Source organism: Prosopis cineraria, unplaced genomic scaffold (genome assembly GCF_029017545.1).
Source record: "Prosopis cineraria cultivar Desert tree isolate PC_DT_omini unplaced genomic scaffold, ASM2901754v1 PC13, whole genome shotgun sequence".
NCBI lineage: Eukaryota > Viridiplantae > Streptophyta > Magnoliopsida > Fabales > Fabaceae > Prosopis > Prosopis cineraria.
Genome location: NW_026555344.1, coordinates 1902490 through 1924251, shown reverse-complemented (window position 1 = coordinate 1924251; position 21762 = coordinate 1902490). Strand labels below are relative to the sequence as shown.

General features: G+C 30.5%; 3 protein-coding genes across 4 annotated transcripts; 1 reads left to right on the top strand and 2 right to left on the bottom strand.

Moving 5' to 3' along the window:
* Window positions 1-895: 895 nt before the first annotated feature.
* On the top strand, window positions 896-6361 carry LOC129291348 (GDSL esterase/lipase At4g01130). 2 transcript variants are annotated; one of them, XM_054928642.1, is made up of 5 exons: window positions 896-1443; window positions 4399-4608; window positions 4711-4865; window positions 5044-5314; window positions 6005-6244. In XM_054928642.1, the coding sequence occupies exons 1-5, from the start codon at window positions 1212-1214 to the stop codon at window positions 6100-6102; spliced, it is 966 nt and encodes a 321-aa protein (XP_054784617.1). In that variant the 5' UTR covers window positions 896-1211; the 3' UTR covers window positions 6103-6244. The 2 variants fall into 2 exon arrangements, with proteins under 2 accessions (XP_054784617.1, XP_054784616.1); XM_054928641.1 differs by having other exon boundaries at window positions 897-1443; window positions 6010-6361.
* A 370-nt stretch (window positions 6362-6731) lies between these two features.
* LOC129290902 (uncharacterized) lies at window positions 6732-7752 on the bottom strand. Its single transcript, XM_054927970.1, has one exon. It carries the CDS (start codon window positions 7644-7646, stop codon window positions 6732-6734), a length of 915 nt encoding a protein of 304 aa, XP_054783945.1. The 5' UTR covers window positions 7647-7752.
* A 6071-nt stretch (window positions 7753-13823) lies between these two features.
* LOC129291378 (protein CURVATURE THYLAKOID 1A, chloroplastic) lies at window positions 13824-19802 on the bottom strand. Its single transcript, XM_054928683.1, has 5 exons — window positions 19572-19802; window positions 16827-16918; window positions 16600-16707; window positions 14487-14558; window positions 13824-14098 (listed from the first exon to the last, which is right to left on the bottom strand). Exons 1-5 carry the CDS (start codon window positions 19720-19722, stop codon window positions 14033-14035), a joined length of 489 nt encoding a protein of 162 aa, XP_054784658.1. The 5' UTR covers window positions 19723-19802; the 3' UTR covers window positions 13824-14032.
* Window positions 19803-21762: the final 1960 nt, after the last annotated feature.

The window sequence follows — 21762 nt, the reverse complement described above, 5'->3', positions numbered from 1 at the left end:
TTTGTCAAAGCAAACACTAATCATACCATTATCATGTATTTGTAAAATTTTCATATTTTACTTAAAAATTTGAAACCATACGCTAAAGTAAGAAATTTATACATATACATTTATCATCTCATTTATACCCCACTTAACAAACAAATCATGTCATATTAAATGGGATTTGTATTTTTGTTCATTTAATGACATGTATGCTGCCTCACAAATATACGGTACATGCTCGTTCTAATCCTATATGTTAGTCACTTAGCTATTTCACTGGAATAAAAAATATAGTTAAATGATTAAATATTGTTTGAAAAAGAAATAAATTTTAATTTACCTTATTAAATATATCATCTTTGAAAATTTGTTTGAAAAACAAATGGTTTTGTGTTTGAGAAAAATATATTTCTTATTTTGGCCCCCAATAAAATGGTGCAGCATAGAGTAGATGAGTAATAAATAGATAGTTAAATGGATAATTATAAGGAGTATTTTTGTCAAAATAACATCAAATATTTCGTTTCCTAATATACTCAATTAAAAATGAGGGAAACTTTTGTTACTAAATAAAAATAACATCAAATATTTATCAAAATTTGTATGTTATTTTTATTTAGTAACAAAAGTTTCCCTTATTTTGAATTGAGTATATTAGGCAAGGAGGAAGTATACACATACTACAAGGGAAAGTGGCTTAATCAATTTTAAAATTTCAAGAAGCTATTAAAATTTATCTTGTTTAATATTTCCCCTCTATCAATTATCAATGTCCCTCATGCTCCAAAAAAAAAAAAATCAGCGTCCCTATGTGTAGATACTTGAGAGAGAGAGAGAGAGAGAGAGAGAGAGAGTTCATTTGGTCAAGAAATAGTGCTTTTGAGATAGGAACAAAAGTCAAGGAGTGTTATTTGAGGAGCACTAATTCAAGTGAGATGATGAATGATTTGTTGGCTCTCTTTTTGTGATCTGTTGTTAGGTCTTCTCTTGTCCAATTATTAATGCATTTAAGTTTTCATTAAAAAGAAAAAAAAAATTCAAGTGAGATGCAGTTTGTATTGCATTAATTTGACGAAGGCTTGGATGAGTGCATGACTTTATTGACATGAAAAATTGTAAAGGCGAGACATTTTATTCAAGAAACGAAAGGAGTAAGATATAGATACAAGAAAAAGGCCCACTGTAAGGGTAAGATAGAGGCACTAAACTCGGCATAGCAACATCAAATGGGTGAAGCGGTGGCGAGCGTGATTTTGGTGGTGGTAGTGCCGTTGCTGGTGGTGGGTTCGGTTGAATGCGAATGCGAGTTGAAGGCAATCTTCAACTTCGGAGATTCAAACTCCGACACCGGTGGCTTCTACGCAGCTTTTCCCGCCCAGTCCGGTCCCTTCGGATCCACCTTCTTCCACAAACCTGCCGGAAGAGCTACCGACGGCAGACTCATTCTCGATTTTCTCGGTAATTCCCTTTCCTTCCTTCCATTCGTCTTCCTCTTTCTTTGCTCCCACACGATTCCAATCAACCCCACCTTCTTCACTTCTCCTCTCTTTCCGTCCTGGACTTATCACACTATCACTTCAAGTTAGATTAAATTATAATCAACTTCGATTTCAATATTATATATACATTTTAAAAGTTAAATTACGTTTTGCGTTTGAAATATGTTCTGAATTTATTTATTTATTTTCTATCAATAAAATTGATCTCGATATTATATTAAAAATAAAATCACGTTTTGTACTGCAACTTGGTATTCTTTTAGGCATTGCGATTGTCTATTAGTAATTTAAGAATAAAATCTCAATTTCAAGTCTTGTTAATTTGATAAACAGTTGATCACAAAACTGTTGTTATTATGTGTTGAGAAAATTCTTCATTTAATTTCTATAATTTTAATTTGATGACAATTCAGTGCCGGAATTTGACTCGTTTACTTTAGCCCCTTAAATTTTGGCAATTTAATAGTTTTATGCCTATATTTTAAAAAATTATATAATTTTTTAGAAATTAAGTTGTAACCAAGACATAAATTGTATAAATAAACTTATTAAATAACTAAAATTTTTAAGGCTTATTTGTTTGAGAATGAAAATAATTGATTTTTAAATAATTTAAAAATTTTATAAAAAAATTTATTCAGTGGAGATTATTTTCCCGTTTGTTTAAAATTAAAAGTAATTAAATTTTAGGTTGTTTAAAAATTTTATAAAAAACATATATTTTATGAAAATTTTATAAAAAATGGACATTATATTTTTATTATTTTTAAAAGTTTAAATAAATATTATAAAAACTTTTAGAGTAGTTTTTTTTAAAAAAAATAAGTAATTTTTTTCATAAAATAAGTTTGAATAAATGGGCCTATACATATTATTTTATGTTTTGTCAAAAAAATAAAAATTTATTATTAATTAATTATTTTTAAATTTTATAATCTCTTCCTTAATTTATAATTTATAAAAATAATTTATTATTTAATATTTTAAAATTTTATAATATATTTATATATTATACATTTTTAAAACTTTATTTTTTATCTACCAAGTCAGATTTTTTTTAAAGCTACTCAAATTTTAAAGTGACTTCTTAAAATAATAAAAATTCTTCATTTTTTTATTCTGATTATTTACAAAGTTTTAAACAAATGTAATAAAAACTTGTAAAATAATTTTTTTTAAAAAATGATTTTTCATAAATAAATTAAAACAAATGGATGCTAAAACTGAATTTCATTGAGTTAAATTTAAGTGCTTGAATTATAATTAAGTTAAAATTATGGAGCTTATTTCTTTAAAATTAAAAATTAAGTGCCTTTTAGAAAGTTTAAAAATTTTATAAAAAGAGATTTATTTTATAAATATTTTATAAAAAGTAAATATTATTTTATATTTAATTATAATAATAAAAAGGTGATTAGTAGTTATTTATTTTAAAATTTTATGATATCTTTTTTATTTTTTTTATAAAAAAATATTATTATATTATGAAAAAATATGATGTTTGATTCTTATAGTTCATCAGGTTTTATTTTTAGTCCCTGTAATTTTAGAAAGATTGAATGATTTTTATTTTTTTATATCCCTATGGTTTTTATTTTTTCAGTAGCTATAGTCCTTATAGAGACTGAAAATATTAAAAAAAAATTATAATGACTAAAAACAAAATCCAATAAAACTGTAGAGATCAAATATTATGTTTTTTCTTATATTATTTTAAAATTTTATGGTATTTTTATATATTTTGCCTCTTTAAAACATTCTTTATCATCTATTATATTAGATTATTTGTAGAAGTTACTTAACATACTTTTTAAGATAATCAAAATTTTATTTATTTTTTCAGATTCTAATTATTTGTAAACGTTTAAATAGATATGGTAAAAACTCATAAAATATAATTTTTTTAAAAAAATAAGTGATATTTTCATTAAATAAGCCAATAAGGTAAAACAAATTGTCCTAGATGATTAATGTTTCTTTATATGTCCAATGTTAAAGTCGTAAATTTTTAAATAAAAAAAGGTTCATTATAACTTAACGAATTTTTAGGAAAAAACAGAGCAATCTTTTCGCTATATGGTGACGAAAACTCATAACTATTAAAAATACCGCTGAAGGGCATTGCGTTAACATATTTTATAGGCTAAAATATATATTTAATTATTTAACTTTATATAATTTTTTATTTTAATTTTTTAATTTTATAAAATATTTTTTAGTTCTTTAATCCTAAAATTTTTAGTTTTATTTTAATAAATTTTTATATTGAACTTTCAAATTTTGATAAAATATTTTTAAATACTCACATATTAAGTTTAATTTTTTCAAAATAATAATAATTGACATAAAAAATAATCATTTAAAATTAAGACATTAGAGTTAAAGAATTAAAAAAATATTTTATAAAATTAAAGAATTAAATTAAAATTTTATATAAAATTAAAGGATTAAAAATATACTTTAATCTATTTTATAGCTATAAGCTGTGATTACACATGTACAACTTTAACTCCCTTACGCTGCAATGGTATGAGTCACTGCTTTTATTCTCCTATTTCTTTTAGCTTCTTAAGGCATATTTCTTTCCAAGACAATATCTCTAGCTGAGACTAGTTGGAGAATCATTTAAAGAAAAAAAGATCAACTTCTTGTAAGAAAAAACAGAGAATGTCATGCTTGGCCCATATTTCATCAAGGGCATTTAGATTTTAGTGGCTCACTTAATGAATTGTTAATTACGATTATCACTATTATTTGCTAATTTGCTTTTCTTGATCAAAGAAAGTAGAGATTCTGATGAAATATCATGTGATAAGCCGAAGAGTTTAGCTGAATTCTTAAATCCAATAATATGACCCTTCAATGATAGAGAAGCGAAGAACTCTAATGAGTCTAATCCATGTAAAATTTTCAGCTCAAGCACTGGGATTACCATTTTTGAGCCCTTATCTGCAATCAATAGGAGCTGATTACAGACATGGAGCCAACTATGCAACATTGGCATCTACAGTTCTTCTCCCTAATACTTCTTTGTTTGTCACTGGAATCAGCCCTTTTTCTCTCGCCATTCAGCTCAACCAAATGAAGCAGTTCAAAGCCACAGTTGATGAAGTTGGTCACCTTGGTACGCACTCTGCTAACTGATATTATTGAATAGACATGTAAACCGCGTCATTAATTTTTGGGTTATGTGCACTTTTTCTTATCTACTTCGATTGTTGGTTAGACCCGAAGCTTCCTTCACGGGATATCTTTGGAAAATCTCTGTATACATTCTACATTGGGCAAAATGACTTTACGTCCAACTTAGCTGTCATTGGCATTGGCGGGGTGAAGGAATACCTTCCTCAAGTTGTTTCACAGATTGCTGCAACTGTTAAGGTGAGAGTACCTTTTGGGCGCGTCTTCAAAGTGGTGACACATTAGAAGATAAACAAGTAACAATGACATGTCAAAAATATGTTCGTTGAGCTGAAGTGTATCCAATCAAAAATTTTGTCACAGTATTTAAAATGAAGCCGTGTATCTTGACAAGTTGTATTTGTTTGGTGGATTGTAGGAGCTGTATGAACTTGGAGGGCGCACATTTCTGGTGCAGAATCTTGCACCAGTGGGATGTTACCCTGCACTTTTGGTGCAGCTTCCTCATGAAAGAACAGACGTTGATGAGTTTGGATGCTTGATTTCTTACAACAATGCAGTACGCGACTATAACAACATGTTGAAGCAGACATTAAACCAAACCAGAGCAAGTCTTTCAGATGCTTCCATCATTTATGTGAATACCCACTCTGTGATGCTAGACCTTTTCCAGCACCCCAAATCTCATGGTACAAATTAAAGAATATTTGGTTCAACCAAAAAAAAAGAAAAAGAAAAAAAACTTAGCATGGTGTAATAGTTATTTCTTGTCACCAATCTCCAGAAGGTTAATCTGCTGATGAAAAGGCAAAGGGAGATCTCTATGGTATTTTTAAAATGGGAGAATGACAAATCAGGACCTATGAAAAATATTAAGGACGCAAATATAAGGACCTTTGAAGGTATGGAGGACCTTTAACAATTGAAAGTTAAGAATTTACAACTCAAACTTTGATATTTACAACTTAAATGTCTTTATTTTATATTATTGTTTTTTTTAAAGGTGTTCAATTGTCATTCTTCCTTTTAAAAATTGATCAGGATATTTTCATAAGTCTTAATAAATTGAAACAAAAAAGGGCATGAGTACTTTGTACATTAGAACAAAATGAAATCACACCCCAAGAAAGTGTTTATTTTCATTTACACATCAAAATTTAATTAAAAATATAATAATGAATGAAAAGTTGGTTCAAGCGATTGGATGAATGGAAATGAATACTTAACTAAAAAAATTAGCTTTATCTTTCAAAAAAGAGAGGTTATATGAATATACTTGTGAAGAACAAGACTAAACAATTAGATTATCATGATAGTAGAAAAGGTCAGGCATTATGAATTGCTCATAAAGTGGGTGAGAATTGAGTTTGTTGTGTTAGAACAGGGCTACAATATGGTACCAAAGCATGCTGTGGACATGGAGGGGGTGACTACAACTTTGACCCAAAACTTTACTGTGGCAATTCCAGACAGATAAATGGGAGCACAGTGACAGCATCAGCCTGTGATGATCCCTATAACTATGTAAGCTGGGATGGCATCCATGCCACTGAAGCTGCAAACAAGCTCATTACTTTAGCTATTCTTAATGGCTCCTACTCTGATCCTCCTTTCCCTTTTCATCATCTCTGTCATCTTCATCCAATAGCTTGAACACATTACATTCCTTCCTCAAGGTTACAGAAATCATTTCCATTAATAAAGGGATTTGGGAATTCCTATTTAGGTGCTGTTTTTAGAAAAAGTTCGTGTGTTGTATCTTTATTGAACAACTTTATATTTATTATTGTTATTTTGTCCTAAGTACTTTTTGGGATACTGGGGTTAAACTCAGATTTTATAAAAACATTAAAAAAAAATTAAAACAGCTTTAGTTTTGAAATTTTGAGAAATGAACCACACTGCTTACAATTTTTGAAAGGTGTAACTTATTGTAAATTTTATACTAATACTGACCAAGGACATTCAAGGACCCATGGATCAAAGGAGAAATTCTAAGGAACAATTATATAGTTACTTAAAGAAGAAAAAAAGACACGAGAGAGAGAGAGAGAGAGAGAGAGAGAGAGAGAGAGAGCGCTTTTACTGTGAAATAAAAATAATTGTTCAATTCTCAAGTGCTGGCTGGGTTCTAACCATCGAAGCAGAAGGCATTTTACTCAGTCCAACCCAGAATTCACCAATAATCTCACCTTTTTCCGCCGTTTCCTCCATTGTTTTCAACTTCCTCCTCTTCAACAACTTAATTACCACAAAAACACAAATCACAAGCAACAACACAATCAAACCACTTCCAATTCCTATTAGTGCCGCCCACCTTGTCCTATTATGATACCTCTGCCTCGCATCCTTGTTCTTAGCTTCTTCCAGCACGGGAACCACTAGTGTGTAGTGCCCCTCACTCTGTGTGTCACACACAAATGGTTCTCTCATCTCCTTCAATTCAACCAACCTGCCATCATCACCCAACTTTGCACAAACTGGTTTTTCTTCGTTGTTCCCATGAACCCAACTTCGAAAAAATCGAACTTTGATTGGAGTTTCTTCTCGGATGCTCAAATTTAACCTTCTACTTAGTACTAATGCTGTCTCTGAAGTATTATAAGCCAACAAACCAAGAACTGGAGCTACAATGGTGTGATTGGGAACATGGTAGTAACGAGATGACCAGTTTCCAAAGTTTTCAAATATAATGGCTATTCTCTTGACGTAAGGCTCAAGTTTTATCAATGGTGGGAGATTGTAGCTGCTATAGTTCGCTCCTCTTCGCCTTAAAGAACCACTTCGAACTCTAAGAACTGAGAAATTCATGCCAGAGAAGTTCGAAGGAAGAGGGATATCGTACAAGGTACCTGCACGAGCTTTTGCTATTTCTTGGTTTGCTCTGTCACGAACAAAGGCTTCTAGAGATGCATGGTCATACTCACAGGCTTTAGACTCTTCGAGGAAACTTAGGAAGATGATGAAAGAGACCATGGCCCGTGTAATTTTCCAACATTTGTGGAGACCCATGGATGTCATTTCATGTCACCCCAGAAGCTTTCTTCTGCCTCTCGTGCTGAAATATTGCACCAAAAAACACAAAACCACTTAAAGCTTTTATTGTGCAGGATTTCTTATAGAATTCTTCTCCTCTTCTGGTTTTCTCTGATACAAGAGAAAGACACTTTCCTTTTTGGTTGGGAACGCAGAGACAGAGTCTACTTAAACAGTTTCCCTTGTCTTCCTCTTACGATTTTACGTGATTTTTTTATGCATAAAACGAAGTAGTTGCAGAAAGGTGATGTAATCCAGGCGCAAAATTTATATGATATTGGGCTTTAGTTGAGCAGTTAAACCTGAATCGCCTTGAACAGATTTGGTTCTTTAAAAAAAAAAAAAAATGTGTTGGTTCCAATATGTTTATTGGATTCACGAAAGGCAAGTGTTTCACTTAGTTTTTCTTTTTAAAATGATTTCACTTTTTTTTAATGAATGATTTAGTCTATTTATGTAACATTTAAGACCCATTTGGATTATATATGTTCATGGATATGTGCTATCGGAATTTTATTACCTAATTGATATAATCCGCTTTTCTTAATTCGTTGCTCCTGATTATATGTCCATGGAGATGTCTTTAGAATTTCTTACCCGCAAATAAAAGGAATTTGGCTCCCTGGGGAGGTAATTTTGATGAATTCATTTGTCATCCGATTTACTATTGAGTCCAATTAAAATTGAGTTTTTCAACATGACTTGTTCTATTTATCAATCTCATTTAAAGAAAATTTGAAACCCTCTTACTTGAACCAACCATGACTCATGTGCTCCTATAATCTTTTGGGAGAGATTTAGATAGTCTAAATCTCATCTCCTTATTATTTTTAATTTCTTGAGTGATAAACATATTCTTCTTAAAGAATAGTAGTTAAAAGTTTTTATTTTAAACTCTATATCTATTGAATGATTAAAAATATAATAGTAGAATAAAATAAAATTGAAAAGAAAGGATGAGTACTTCAATCCATTATCTCCTGGGAGCAAGCCATGGGTAGAACTATTGTTTTTAAACCTGGACCAATCTAGTTAGGTTGACTTGTAAAACATAAACTCATCACCTAACTGGTTTGGTTAATTTAAAAAACCGGTCACTTATAACTCAGCTTCAACTCAAACAAACCCGGCTAACTTGGTAGGTTAATGGATTAATCGGGGTCAGATTTTGTTATTTTTATGTTTCCTTGTTTTTTTTCCTTTCTTCTTCTAAATATTGAACCCTAAATTTTTTTAATTAATAATTTTAATGCTACTGTGTTTTATTATTATAAAAAATTTATAATTATTTTTTCTATAAGACATGCATAAGATTTTATGAATAAATTTTTCATTTACTCAAAAATTAAAAAGTTTTATTTAAGTTTTACTGCCTTTCATATAAACATTTTTATATATTTAATTAAATTATATTATTTTGATTGTGACTAGTGTAATTTTTGATTAATTTCTAATTAAATCACTAACCCTTAAATCACTACTTCAACTAATTTCATTTCATGATAGATTGAGTTTTCAATATCTGAGCAGGACACTACAAATGGGAAAAAATATTGTACTTCGTTGACTGAGGTATTATACTCATATTATGGAGCTGATAAGTAATCAAATAACAGGCATTATAAAGAGGGCACATGAATCATTTCAGAATTGTTTGTGGTTTATTTGTCGCTTCCGCAACTTGTGATCATTATTTATTAGATTCTCATCATTAAGATTGCAAAATATTTATTCACCCAAGAAAAAAGATTGTAATTCATTTTTAAGCATAATTTTGTTTCCCCCAATTGTATTTTGATGGGGTCAGAGAAAGGACGAAGACAAAAGAAAATGTTATCATTTGTCACCGAATTCTTACATTAGTTTCGCTTCGGCGGCAAACTTCTACTCGTCATTTTTAAAAAATTCTTATATTTAATAATTTTTAATTTTTAGGATATACTCATGTATCTTTTGCCCAAAAACAGGTACACTCAGGTATTTTATTTTATTTTATTTCCTTAAATGAAACTTCAGGTAATCATGTACGGGGTAAATCTTGATTCGTCTGTTCGTATACTCAGATATATTTATTTATAAGAAAAATATTTTATGATTTTGTTATTTTTAAATGTTATAATATTCTTATATATTTTTGTATTTTTATGATATTCTCTTTTAGTATTGATTATTTTCAAGAATTACTTAAAGTAAATTTTTAAAATAATTAAATTTTTTATATTTGGATTATTTAAAAAACCTAAAAATTATTGTCAAATTTTTAAAAATAATTTTTCAAATAAAATAAGTGATTTTTCATGAAAAATATTAAACAAATAGGTTAAATAACTGGTTAAACTTGTTTAAAAGTTAATTTTAGTTTTGGAGCAAGAAAACTGAATTTACAAAATAAAATCTATTTAATTTTTCAGGTTATGGTCAACTTGATTTGATTTGTCCTTTATGATAATTTGTTTAAGTGCTTTAATTTTTTTATTTATATCATAATATGTATGAACAAATGCTTATATTTGCACCTGTAGCTAAGAACTTTTTTTTATTAAAAAAAATTAATGTAACATCTCTAGACTTTGAATCTAATTGTTCAATGATCAAATTTATCTAAATTGTAAAATTTTTATAAATAAGCACATCGCAAATTAACAGTCACATATTCATCTCTATTTACAGCTCATATTATTACGCATCTCATTACATTAGATTTTATGATAATATACTAATCTGATAATTAATACTGAGTTTAATCATGTATAATATTGTGAAAGTTCCAGTCATTGGTAATATGTAAAACTTTCTTGATAGTAACACAATAATATTCATATAAATAAAAAAAGGATAAAGGTGCATTTTTATTCCTAAAATATTTTTTGAGAAATGCCCAACACCCTAACATTTTTGTTAGAGCAATTTTGCCTTTAATATTATGAAAATGGAGCATCTTTGTCATTTCTGTCAAATTTTTTAACCGTCAATGTTTAAGATCAATGTTAAAAATTTGACAAAAAAAGCAAAAATGCTCCATTTTGATAATGTTAATGGTAAAATTACTCCAATAAAAACATTAAGGTGCTGAGTGTTCTTCAAAAAATACTTCAAAGATAAAGATGTACCTTTATCCATATTAAAAATACAAGAACATACCATAAAGCTCTAGTTATTAAAATTTTATTTTGACCCCAATATATATATATATATATATCACATTTAAATCTGTCAGCTACTTTGCTTTAAAAGTTGTTTGAGCTAAATACAAAACGTCATTCAAATAGGTCACAGAGTTAGTTGGGTTGAGTAATTGAAGCATTAGGTTCAATATAAACGAAAGGGGCCGACTCCGAGACTCAATAAAGGCCACAATAAGTAAACATGCTAAAATCTCGTCAGCTGCAAATATTATACCGTTGGCACGAAAACACAATTTTAAGTAATGACGAAATATATGCCCAAGTATTTCGATGAAATGAGATAGTTATCAAAATAGAGAGACCATGGCATAAGTTTCGCAAGATCCTTGATTTTTTAGCAGAACGTGCTAAGTTTAAAAAAAAAAAGCTACCGTTATTCTGACATTGTAAATAGAAGAAGAAAATAAAAAAAAACAGTCAAAACTCCATTAAAAACTTGCAAATTTTAAATTCATTAATCCTTTTTAATTTTTAGTTTTTAATTTGTAATCTGTTCACATTTTAATAAAAATTATATATTTATTCTATCAAAATTTTATATTTTTTTATATTCGAGTGAATTATAATATAAAAAAATTTAATATTATCTATTAAGATCCAACATTTTAAAAACAAATTTTCCATGCTGACTCTAATTTTATCCTCTCTGTTAACAATGACCCCACATTTACATCAATCAATTTTGCGTTACGTGGCATTCAACTACGTGCCATCACCTCACGCTTATGCAGCATTTCGTTATCGTAAGATGTTAATTTATTTTAGCGTATAAACATTTTTTGACGTACAGCTATTTTCAGAACTGGTCTGCACGGGCTGAGGATAAAGTGGGCTGGAGTGGACAGGTGAAATCACACGCGTACGTAAGTACGTGTGTGCATATAGCCCCTCCATTCAAAAGTAAACAATGCATGGAATGAAACCCGTAGGCCGGTGAACTGACCACTTGTTTGGGCCTAACCTGATCAAATCGAGTATAATTCAGGATAACTCGGCTAACCTAACAGGTTGAACGGGTTGGCTGAGTTAATTTTTGCCTATAATCTTCCAAATCCCTTGATCATTTGCAGTGAGATTTGAAAAAAAAAAAAAACAACCAGCAACAAGAAGAAAATGGATAGAGAAGAAGAAAAAAGGGGAAGAGATGATAAAAAAAATGAAAAGAAAAGAGACATTGGAGAAAGTAGAGGAGCGATATCAAAACCATGACTTTTTTCAATAACTCCCCACTTGCAACTTTTTCTTTGAAGATGAATGTCGAGAGCTTACACAAAGAAAAGGATGAGACAGAGGAATGTCGAGAGCCAGAGACGCACGGAGCAAAGGATGAGGGAGATGAATGATTGAATGCTGCCGGGACGCTCGAAGAAAAGGATGAGGGACCGAAAGAGAATGGCCAAAAGCAAGAATCAAGAAAAAAAAAAAAAAAAAAACTAAGAACGAACGAAAACCTCTGAAGTCTGAGCTCCAATTTTAATGGGAGGTACATGCAACACGCAAGAGCTTTGCAGGCTATGTACCTACGGTTTTTGTTTTGGCCAGCCTAGCTATGTACCTATGTGTTTAGTCATTTGATTAAAAAAGATAAAAAATTTAAAGGACATGATGAAAAGTAGACGTGGCCTAAAAAAATGACATGCATGCATGCATGTATAAAGTATGTGGCCAAATTATTTTACATACACATATATTTTATTTATGTTTTAAAAAATAAATGTTATTTTTATTTGAATTTATTTTTTATATTCTTTTTATTTTATATAATTTATTATGATCAATTTTCCTTTGATTTGCTTCCGATTCAATTTCAGTTAAATTATTAACTCTTGAACCAGTACTTCAATCAGTTTAATGATCGGTCTAATTTTTAATATTTTGCAAAAATATAAGATATTTTTAATTTAATATCACCCCAATAAAATAGTTATCATCTTTAAATTAATCCTATCTTTTCATATTTATTCCTATTTAATAATGTGTTTCACTCTAAAAAATATAATGCAATCTATTCATTAACGATACTTTTTTTAAAAAATAATGATTACATCTTAAAAGACTCAAAATGTTTTATATTTTTTAACATCCAATCCTTTAAAAAAAGTTTTCTATTTTTGAACAGATGGAGTGTATATATATATATATCAATCATAATTTCATAACTTGATAGACATTTTCTACATCTTACTTTTAGGATTTATATATTTTGCACGGTAAGAAGATTCATAAAAGACCAAGAGGGGAATTGTCTTTCCATGAAAGTCTTTGTAAATTTGTAATGCTACTTAAGGGTGCTTGACTTTTTCCAATGTCTGTTTGAGCTTCTTGTTACGTCTCACATCAAATGAATTTAGAAAGTGTCCTAACTATATAAGCAGATGCATTACACACTCTAATGAGCTAGCTTTTTTAAGAGAGAATAATGACCTCGTAACAAAATAATAATAGAGCCAAATCCAAATTTGCCCAATTGTTAGACCTCTTTGATAGGCCACCAAGGGCGCCACAGAGTAGTCAAGGGAGTTGTTACGTCCTACGTCGGAAGGATTTAGAGAGGATCTTTAGTATATAAGCGAATGCACTGTACACTTCAATGAGTTAGCTTTTTAAAAAGAGTAATAGCCTCATGACAAAGTGATATCACTTGCGAGCTACTCGTGATAGGGGTGTTATAGAGTGGTCAGGAGAGCTATTGTATTTCACATTGGAGGGACTTGAGGAAGATCTAGCTATATAAATAGGTGCGTTGCATGTCCCAATAAGTTAGTTTTTTGAAAAGAAAATAATGGCTTCATGACATTGTGCTTGCAAGATGTCTTGTCTTGTGTTATGCTCTCCTTCTCAAAAACATAGGCCGCTTAAGCTAAATTATACCTTGTTTTCTGTCAAGCTCTCCTGAATCCCCCTACCCATATGCAACTTTTGCTGACAATATTGACTTCTCTCATAACTCTCAGCATAATTAATTCTTCACTCACTATTGAACAAGAAGCAATTATGGTTTTCGGCCATAACCATACTTTTAAGAGTTGCTACACATTTCAAGAACAAGTTAGCTTGATACAAGAGTGATAGAGGTCGAGAGGAACTCTATTTTATCATCGAACGATGCAAACGCCTCTTAAAGCACAAAAAAAACAAATGATCATAAAAGAATTTCAACTTCACTTGCCACTCGCCATATCACTTCTATTCAGTTCCAGTGACTTTCTTCTTGATCTCCTCGATGTCGCTAGCTAATTCCTTTCTGCTAGACTGTATGGAGAAGTCAAATTATATTATTCATAAGATTTCTTTTTTCTAGCAAAAAAAAAAAAACTTGCCTATGGGTCACATGATTAGTCCCACATATTAGAATTCTGATTGCAGAAATAGAAGATAACAGCTAGATCCAATGTTAAGCTCTGAAGAAATTATGACTGCCATAGCCTTTGATAATTGGAGAAAACAATTCAATCATACAATGTTAAGCTCTAAAGAAAATTCATGTGCTGTGTTATTATTGAAGAGCCTGATAAGTGATAGCAAACCAAAATAAAAAGAATCAATATCCAGACCAATGCAATTTCATGAATATATTTTGCAGAAATCAAAATGTGCATGATTCTAAAGCAGTAACATATCCATTGTGCACTTTACCTACCTTAAACAGAACGTAGCGGTAGACAAACCATCCAGTGTAACCTAGCCCTACCAGCTCCATAATCTTTGGAAGCTGAAATATATGAAATATTTCAGATGAGTTCACGATCCCTCTATAAGTATTAAAAAACATAAGCAGATCAGTTGCTTGATTAAAAAGCAACCTCTTGGAAGAAGTTTTTAGGTGCACTCCTAACTTATGCCTATATGTTTATTTGTCATTGGCTAGGTCAACTATTTTTTTTTTTTGGGAAAAATATCAACCAAGGACTGTTGGAGAAAATTTATATCATTCAAAGATCAATAAATTTTGAAATTGTACAACAGTCATTCCTTAGATAAAATTAATTGTTTATGTAAAATGACCGAATTGTCCATAAAATTTAAAATAATTTTTAAAAAATCACGCTTGCTATTATTGTTGCCGGCCATCGGATCGCCATTGGAGACCTTGCTACAAGTGACTAGTTATCGAAGCTCCAACGCTGGTGACAATTCATTGAAGAATAATCGATAAAGATGGTTAGGGGAATTTGATCCCATAATTCCTTGACCATTTAAAAAGCTTAGTAGCCACCAAACTCCCTTAATCATATATGGTAAAAATATATATGTAATAACCCAAACTTTTACAAGTGTTAGTTCTTTATCAATAAATATCTATTCAAGTTTTAATAACAACACATTCAAAATTAACAATCCATTCAGGCTTCAACCAGTTAAAAAAAAACTAATAAAATGAGTTTAATTGTACAAGTGTTAGTCATTCATCAATAGATATCTATTTAAATTTTTACAACAACTCATTTAGAATTAGCAATAATCCATTCAAGGTTTAACAAACTAGAAAAACTAATAGGAAGAAATTAATTATACAAGTGTTAGTCCTTTATCAACATATATCCATACAAATTTTGACAACAATTCATTTGAAATTAACAACAATCCATTCAAATTTTAACAAGTTAAAAAAATTGATAGGATGAACTTAATTGTGCAAGTGTTAATACTTCATCAATTAATATCCATTCATGTATTGACAACTCTTGATTCAAAATTAACAGCAATACATTCAATCTTTAACAAGTTAAAGAAACTAATAGGATAGAATTTATTATAAAAATATTAATTTTTTTATTAATAAGTATCCATTTAAGTTTTGACAAAAATTTATTTAAAATTAGTAATAATTCATTTGATTTTTAACAAGTTAAAAAAATTGACAACATAGGTCTAATGAAATAGGCTTTCATTCAACATAAACAACAAATATTTGGGTCTTGATAACAACCCATTCGTAATTAACAAGTTGTTTATTCTATTAAACCTGTGCTATCAGTTTTTATAACTTGTTAAAATCTGAACAGATCATTATTAATTTCAAATGAATTGTTATCAAAATTTGAATAGATACTTGCTAACAAAGGACTTACACCTATACAATAAAGCTCATTTTATCAATTTTTTTAACTTATTAGAGTCTAAATAAATTTTTGTTAATTTTGATTGTGTTGTTAAAAATTAAATAAATATTTGTTAATTAAAAACTAGCACTAATAAAAACGTGGGTTAGAAGTTTGGGCTACTACATATATTTTTTTTTTGTCATATATAATTAAGAGGACTTGGTGGCTTGGGAGGCCGTCCACCTATGAGCCAAGGAGTTATGGGATCATACTCTTTCTTAGTCACCTTCACCAAATATCCCTCAATACATTGTCACGGATGATGAAATTCTATCTAGTGGCTAGTGATAATAGGAGTGATTTTTTTTTAAATTATTTTAAATTTTAAAGACAATTTGATCATTTCACATAAGAAATTAATTTCATCTGAGGAATGATGAAATTCTATCTAGTGGCTAGTGATAATAGGAGTGATTTTTTTTAAATTATTTTAAATTTTAAAGACAATTTGATCATTTCACATAAGAAATTAATTTCATCTGAGGACCAATGAACTGCATTGCAATTTTAAAATTTTTTGGTCTTTGAATGATATGAATTTCCTTCAACGATTTTTGGTTGGTATCTTCCCTCTTTTCCCAGACAAAATCTACTAAAGAATCTCTGTTGATTAAGTTAAAAATTTATTCAACAAGATTCACGGCTTACCAAGGGAACCGAGTTGATGGCACCTACAATAGTTGCAGATAGCCAAACAGCAACAATAGCCCCACCTCCATAAAGAAGGACTGTGGATTTATTTTCAAGCGCATCCCACTGATAAAGATAAACAGAGGATATAGTTCCCACATCATCAAAATAAGATAGGACGGTGCCAAAAGAAAGTTCAGGATAAAACTAAAATGTTGAAATTAGCCAAATCATAAACTTCTTGCCTTCTGCTTCAGATCTGTGAAAAACTCACTCGGATCTGAAGTAGATGTTTCCTCTGAAGAAGCTCTGGTTTGAAGCAAGTATTTCCGGGACTCTGGATGACAGGAAGCAAGAAAAAAACTAAAATTTATTGAGTTGTTTGATAAGTAGACATTATAATTTTCTTCCTGCTCGGAATTTCATGGGTTCATTATTCTAGAGCAGGAAGGGGGATGGGAAGGCTGTGATCAGGTTAGGTGGTGATTTTGGGGCTCAGGGCAGAGTGGGGGAGCAGGCATGTGTTCCTCTTTGGGTAGGGTGGATTTTGGCAATTTTGACATGGAAAGAGGTTCAAAATGAGGGAGGAATCTGGGCGAAGGGTCATGTGGAATAGTTATGTAGTGGTCTTGTGGGAGAAAATTAACAACTCAGACCTGGAATTGTTAATGGTTTTAAGCATTTTATCTCTTTCTCTGTGAAGGAAATTTCTGACAACCCAGGTTGCTTGCTCTGGTTTCTTTACGATTTCATGGAGAAAAATTAGACGCTCCAAGAGCACCATGTTATCTTAATTCTGATCAATAACATCAGTCCAAATCAAATAAAATGGGTCCCACATGTTATTAATTATAATTTTTGAAGATTTCGTCAAAACTGATTGTTCATTGAGTTTTTCATTGACAGATGTCCCTTCTCTCCTATTTTTTTTTACCGTCTTGAGCTTTTCTATTCTGCAATATTGATAGATAGTTGCATTAATGGAACATTCTCTTGCAAGGTTGCTTTATAATTCCAATTCTCTTAATATGTTCCATGGATGCTGCTGATAAGACCCCATCTCCTGTCACTATGAAAACTCACAAAAAGGAGATATAAAAAGAAAGGCAAAGGGCAGAAAATATGGAACTACGGGTTTAGGAGAAAATCCCATGGGTAAAGACCAGCTGACACATCAAAGTAGGGGAGTAAAGCTAGTGTTTTGGCAGGGGCAATCTACTTTTTGGCTTTTTAAATCTATATGTTCGTGTAGAAGGAAAGAGTGGAGTATTTTGAAGATTGGAGTGGTGTGGAGAGCTCTGGCCTCTCAAATGCCAGGTTGGGGTGGAGGAAGTTCATCTTGCTTCATCATTTGTTCATGTGTAGCTTAGGTTTGTGTTGCTGTACTGGGTGTTTGTTGTGTTGTTTCATCGTATTTTGTGTTGTTTCATGTACTCTGAAATTTCAGCTCTTTATTCTGCTTGCAATACAACTCCGTTAGTTTGTTTAATCCCATTTGTGGTGTATTTTCTGTATTTTCGTTGGTTTTAAGTTTATCAGGATAGAGGGTTGCAACAGATGCCAAGCGTGAAATCGTTGGCAGATGACAAATATCCTTCGTCATTATAAGTCCTCTGAAGTTCTGTTTTCTCAATTCTATCCATGTTTTGTATTTCATTTTTTCATTTGGTATTTTAACTAAAGTTGATATCAATAATATAGAAGCAATCAACTTACCAGATATGCCTTACCTGATTCTCTTGCTAGATACATGGTAATATGACAATAAGGAAAACAAGCATTGAATAAACTTCTGGCTTATGGTTTTGTTTATCGGAGTATCAATGAAATGATGCAACATGTGTGTTCCGTAGGTTTGAGAACCATATACTGTATGCATTATGCTGAGTAAAATGTATTACGAGTGAAGAAAGAGAAAGAGACTCTTATCAGAAAAGAAGAAAGAAAGAAAGAAAGAAAGAAAGAAAAAGAGACTTGAGAAGAGAAGGTAACCAGAAACAAGAGATGAGATAATAGAGTGATTTCTTAAAATAGTCAATGAGAAACTGAAGAGCCACAGTCGGTTTTAATTAGTTATCGAAAGAATTTTATTACTAATAACTTGTGAGACCATTTAATTTGAGCTGGACAGACACAGATTTTATCTTATTCATCAGAGTTGTGATGAGACGGTACTGAATGCCTAATAGTAATTTCTTCGTTTATGTGTCATACCCAAATTTTTTTTTTAAATAGGTTTCCAGTATTTCAAAGACAAGGAGAGCAAATGCGATCTGTAAGGAAAAACAAATAAAAAGGGATTGAGATCAATAACTTGTGGAGCTTGGAGAAACAGAACAGACAACAGAACTTTTATTCTTAAAGGATAATTGTGAGAGTAGGTTCAATTTTCCCCAATCCGAGTTATACCATTTAGAAACTTTGAAATCGTCTGGATTAGCCTTCATATGTCGCTGCCAAGTAGAGCAACTCATGCCTCCAATACCCAGTTTCGACAATTCAACCTCAAGAGCCTAATGAAAATAGGTAGGGTATCTCGTTTATACACACCAACAAAGGTGATTGAAATGGACTTGAATCTTCTCATGTGACACGACGATGGTCACATGAGGAGAATGATGGGCAACAAATTTCCATTTTTACTTATGGAATTAATCGACCTGAGTGGCTGAGTCTATCTCTTCCCTCAAATGACCATCACCTCCCATACGAGAATTGAAATCCCATGAAAATATACATTACATGTAAATGCAAAGAATGTACTAGTTGAAGAGCGGGCACATTCCATTTTTCGAACAACGTTTTTCTTTTTCCGGTGAAAATGTTCAAACAATGATGACTATATTATAATATTCTTTAAATGACAAAAGAATCCAGAACACGCTTTTAATGATTCCGCCCAAAGGTATTTGAATATTCGTAAAATTGCCACTTATGATAGCATTCAACCGAATTGTGAATGAAGTCAAACTTGAAAATCGGAACAAAACCTGGAAATTGCTTGACATGGGTAGAGAAAGGCGGCGTGGAGGAGAGGCGAGGAGGAAGATAAGGCAAAGCAGAGCAGCGAGGATTGGTGGTGGTCGAGGTGGCCGGAATTCGAGCGATTAAGACGGTGGCCGCCGCTACCGCTGCTGTCATGGTTAGACTTTCAAGTCTGGTAGGTTATTCAGACTTCGATAGTTGAGTCTGAGGTCTTTCTTCCTTTTGTTGCTGGACGGGATCGTTATCTATCATAATATGATTGAAGACACTGATTTCAGTTTACGACACGTGGACAAATGCTAGTTTCTAATTGATTGATTCCCTATCCCAAAAGTCCACAAATCAGTGTATCAATCCAGCTTCTTCTTCTTCTTTTTTGTTTTTTTGGGACAAATTTTATGCGCATTCTCCGTGCTAGCTTTGATTTTAATACTCCTTGTATCTAATATCACATTCTTTGTATTTTTTTAGGCAACTCATATCTCATTCTTTGTAGTTAAAGGAGAAAAATAAGATCTTGAAAATTTAAAACAATAAAAATAAAAGTTAAAATCCAATTTAAGTATCATCATAAGAATTTGAGTATGTAATGAAGGATTATATTATCATTATCATTGTTAAATATTACTCTTATTCTCAACTAGAGATGCCATTATAGTTAGAAAGAATGACAGATAAATTTTAAAAGATTAATTAATTTAAATTAAATCTCAAGTGTCTAATTTTAAGAATTTAAAATTCATTTCTCAATTTTATAATTTTATTATGATGAATTTATAATTTATTTTTTAAATTTTAACACAGTTGAAAAATAAATAAATTTATTTTTGCTGTTAAAATTTAGAACATAAATTATAAATTTATCACAATAAAATTGTAAAACTAAGAAATAAACTTTTAAAATTTCTAAAACTTAACATTTGGAACCTAATTTAAAACTCTCTATCATTCTCCCTTATAGTATTGTTATAGTTATTTATACTAATTTTCTCCTGTCTTGCACAACACAAATCCAATAGACTAGTTCTTCTACTTTCTAGGGCGAGCAAGGATTTTTAAGTGGGCAGCTTCTCTGCTTTTGGCTCTTTTGCTGTTTCGTGGTGTATGTCTTGTGTGTTTTCTCTTGCTTCGATCTTCTTAGTTTTTACTGGTTTCTTTCTTCTGTGGTTGCTCTTTTTTTGGCTTCGTGTTTCTCTTACTTTGATCTTGAAGATGTTTCCTTCTTCTGCTTGTCCTTCTCATGCTGATTGTCGACGTCACTTTTTAATCTTTCGTGTTTTAGATGATCGGCCGCTTCATATTTTTCTAAGTTTTCTTCCCTTCTTCGTGTTCATTGGCGTATGAGAGGTTCTGTTCGCGTTGTGCATCGTCTTAGTCCTTTTTCATTGTTTTCTTTAGTTCTGCATGTGATTTAGCTTTTATTATTAAGCGAGGTCAATATATATAATTTAAGTTTTGTCCATCAATTTTTTATAGTATAAAAATAATTAGTTATTATGTCAACAATAAATGTTTGAATAATTTCCTTTTTAATATAAATTATTATTAAATTGACAAAAATTTTATCATTCTTATAAGTATTAAATGATTTAAATATATCATCAGAACCTAAAGTTTTGTTAAATGTAATAAGTTCTATCACTTGCTTATTGAATTTATTATTTAATTCTTTTAATTGGTAATCATAAATAAATGAATATATCAACACATTAATAATGCTCAATTATCATAAAATCTTTATGTCTTTATGTCAACAAGATCAAGTTATATCAGAGTAAAAACTATTCATATTATAAATTTTAATATTCTAATTATTGTAATTTTTTAAAAAAATATCTTTACCAAACCTCTTAACTTTTGGACAGGTGATTTTATGATAGATATCAAGTACATAATAATCAATATATCTCAAAATTTTTGTTACAATACTTAATAAAGTTTATTAATAATAATTTTTATAATTTTTTAATAAAATTTTTTGACTCTGCTCCTACGTGAATCCATTGAAGCTAAAATATCATCCAGAGCGAGTCCAAAATAAAAAAAGAAAAATGGAACTTTGGGATGCTCCTATGTCATAGATAGAATCACAAAGTGCTATCTGCGTGTTTTCAAGTCCTACGGCAATGTTATTGCTTTAATGGCATAAAATGAATCATAAAACCCAATCCATTTTCATGAGCCATCAAACAAGAC

Excerpts from the sequence above, each read along its gene's own strand:
- LOC129291348 (XM_054928641.1), top strand. The coding sequence starts at position 1,212 with ATGGGTGAAGCGGTGGCGAGCGTGATTTTGGTGGTGGTAGTGCCGTTG. Across the intron at positions 1,444-4,398 it reads ACTCATTCTCGATTTTCTCG|CTCAAGCACTGGGATTACCA; the intron begins GTAATTCCCTTT and ends TAAAATTTTCAG. Across the intron at positions 5,315-6,009 it reads CCAGCACCCCAAATCTCATG|GGCTACAATATGGTACCAAA; the intron begins GTACAAATTAAA and ends GTGTTAGAACAG.
- LOC129290902 (XM_054927970.1), bottom strand. The coding sequence starts at position 7,646 with ATGACATCCATGGGTCTCCACAAATGTTGGAAAATTACACGGGCCATG.
- LOC129291378 (XM_054928683.1), bottom strand. The coding sequence starts at position 19,722 with ATGACAGCAGCGGTAGCGGCGGCCACCGTCTTAATCGCTCGAATTCCG. Across the intron at positions 14,559-16,599 it reads CCATCAACTCGGTTCCCTTG|CTTCCAAAGATTATGGAGCT; the intron begins GTAAGCCGTGAA and ends CATATATTTCAG. Across the intron at positions 14,099-14,486 it reads ACCGCTACGTTCTGTTTAAG|TCTAGCAGAAAGGAATTAGC; the intron begins GTAGGTAAAGTG and ends TTCTCCATACAG.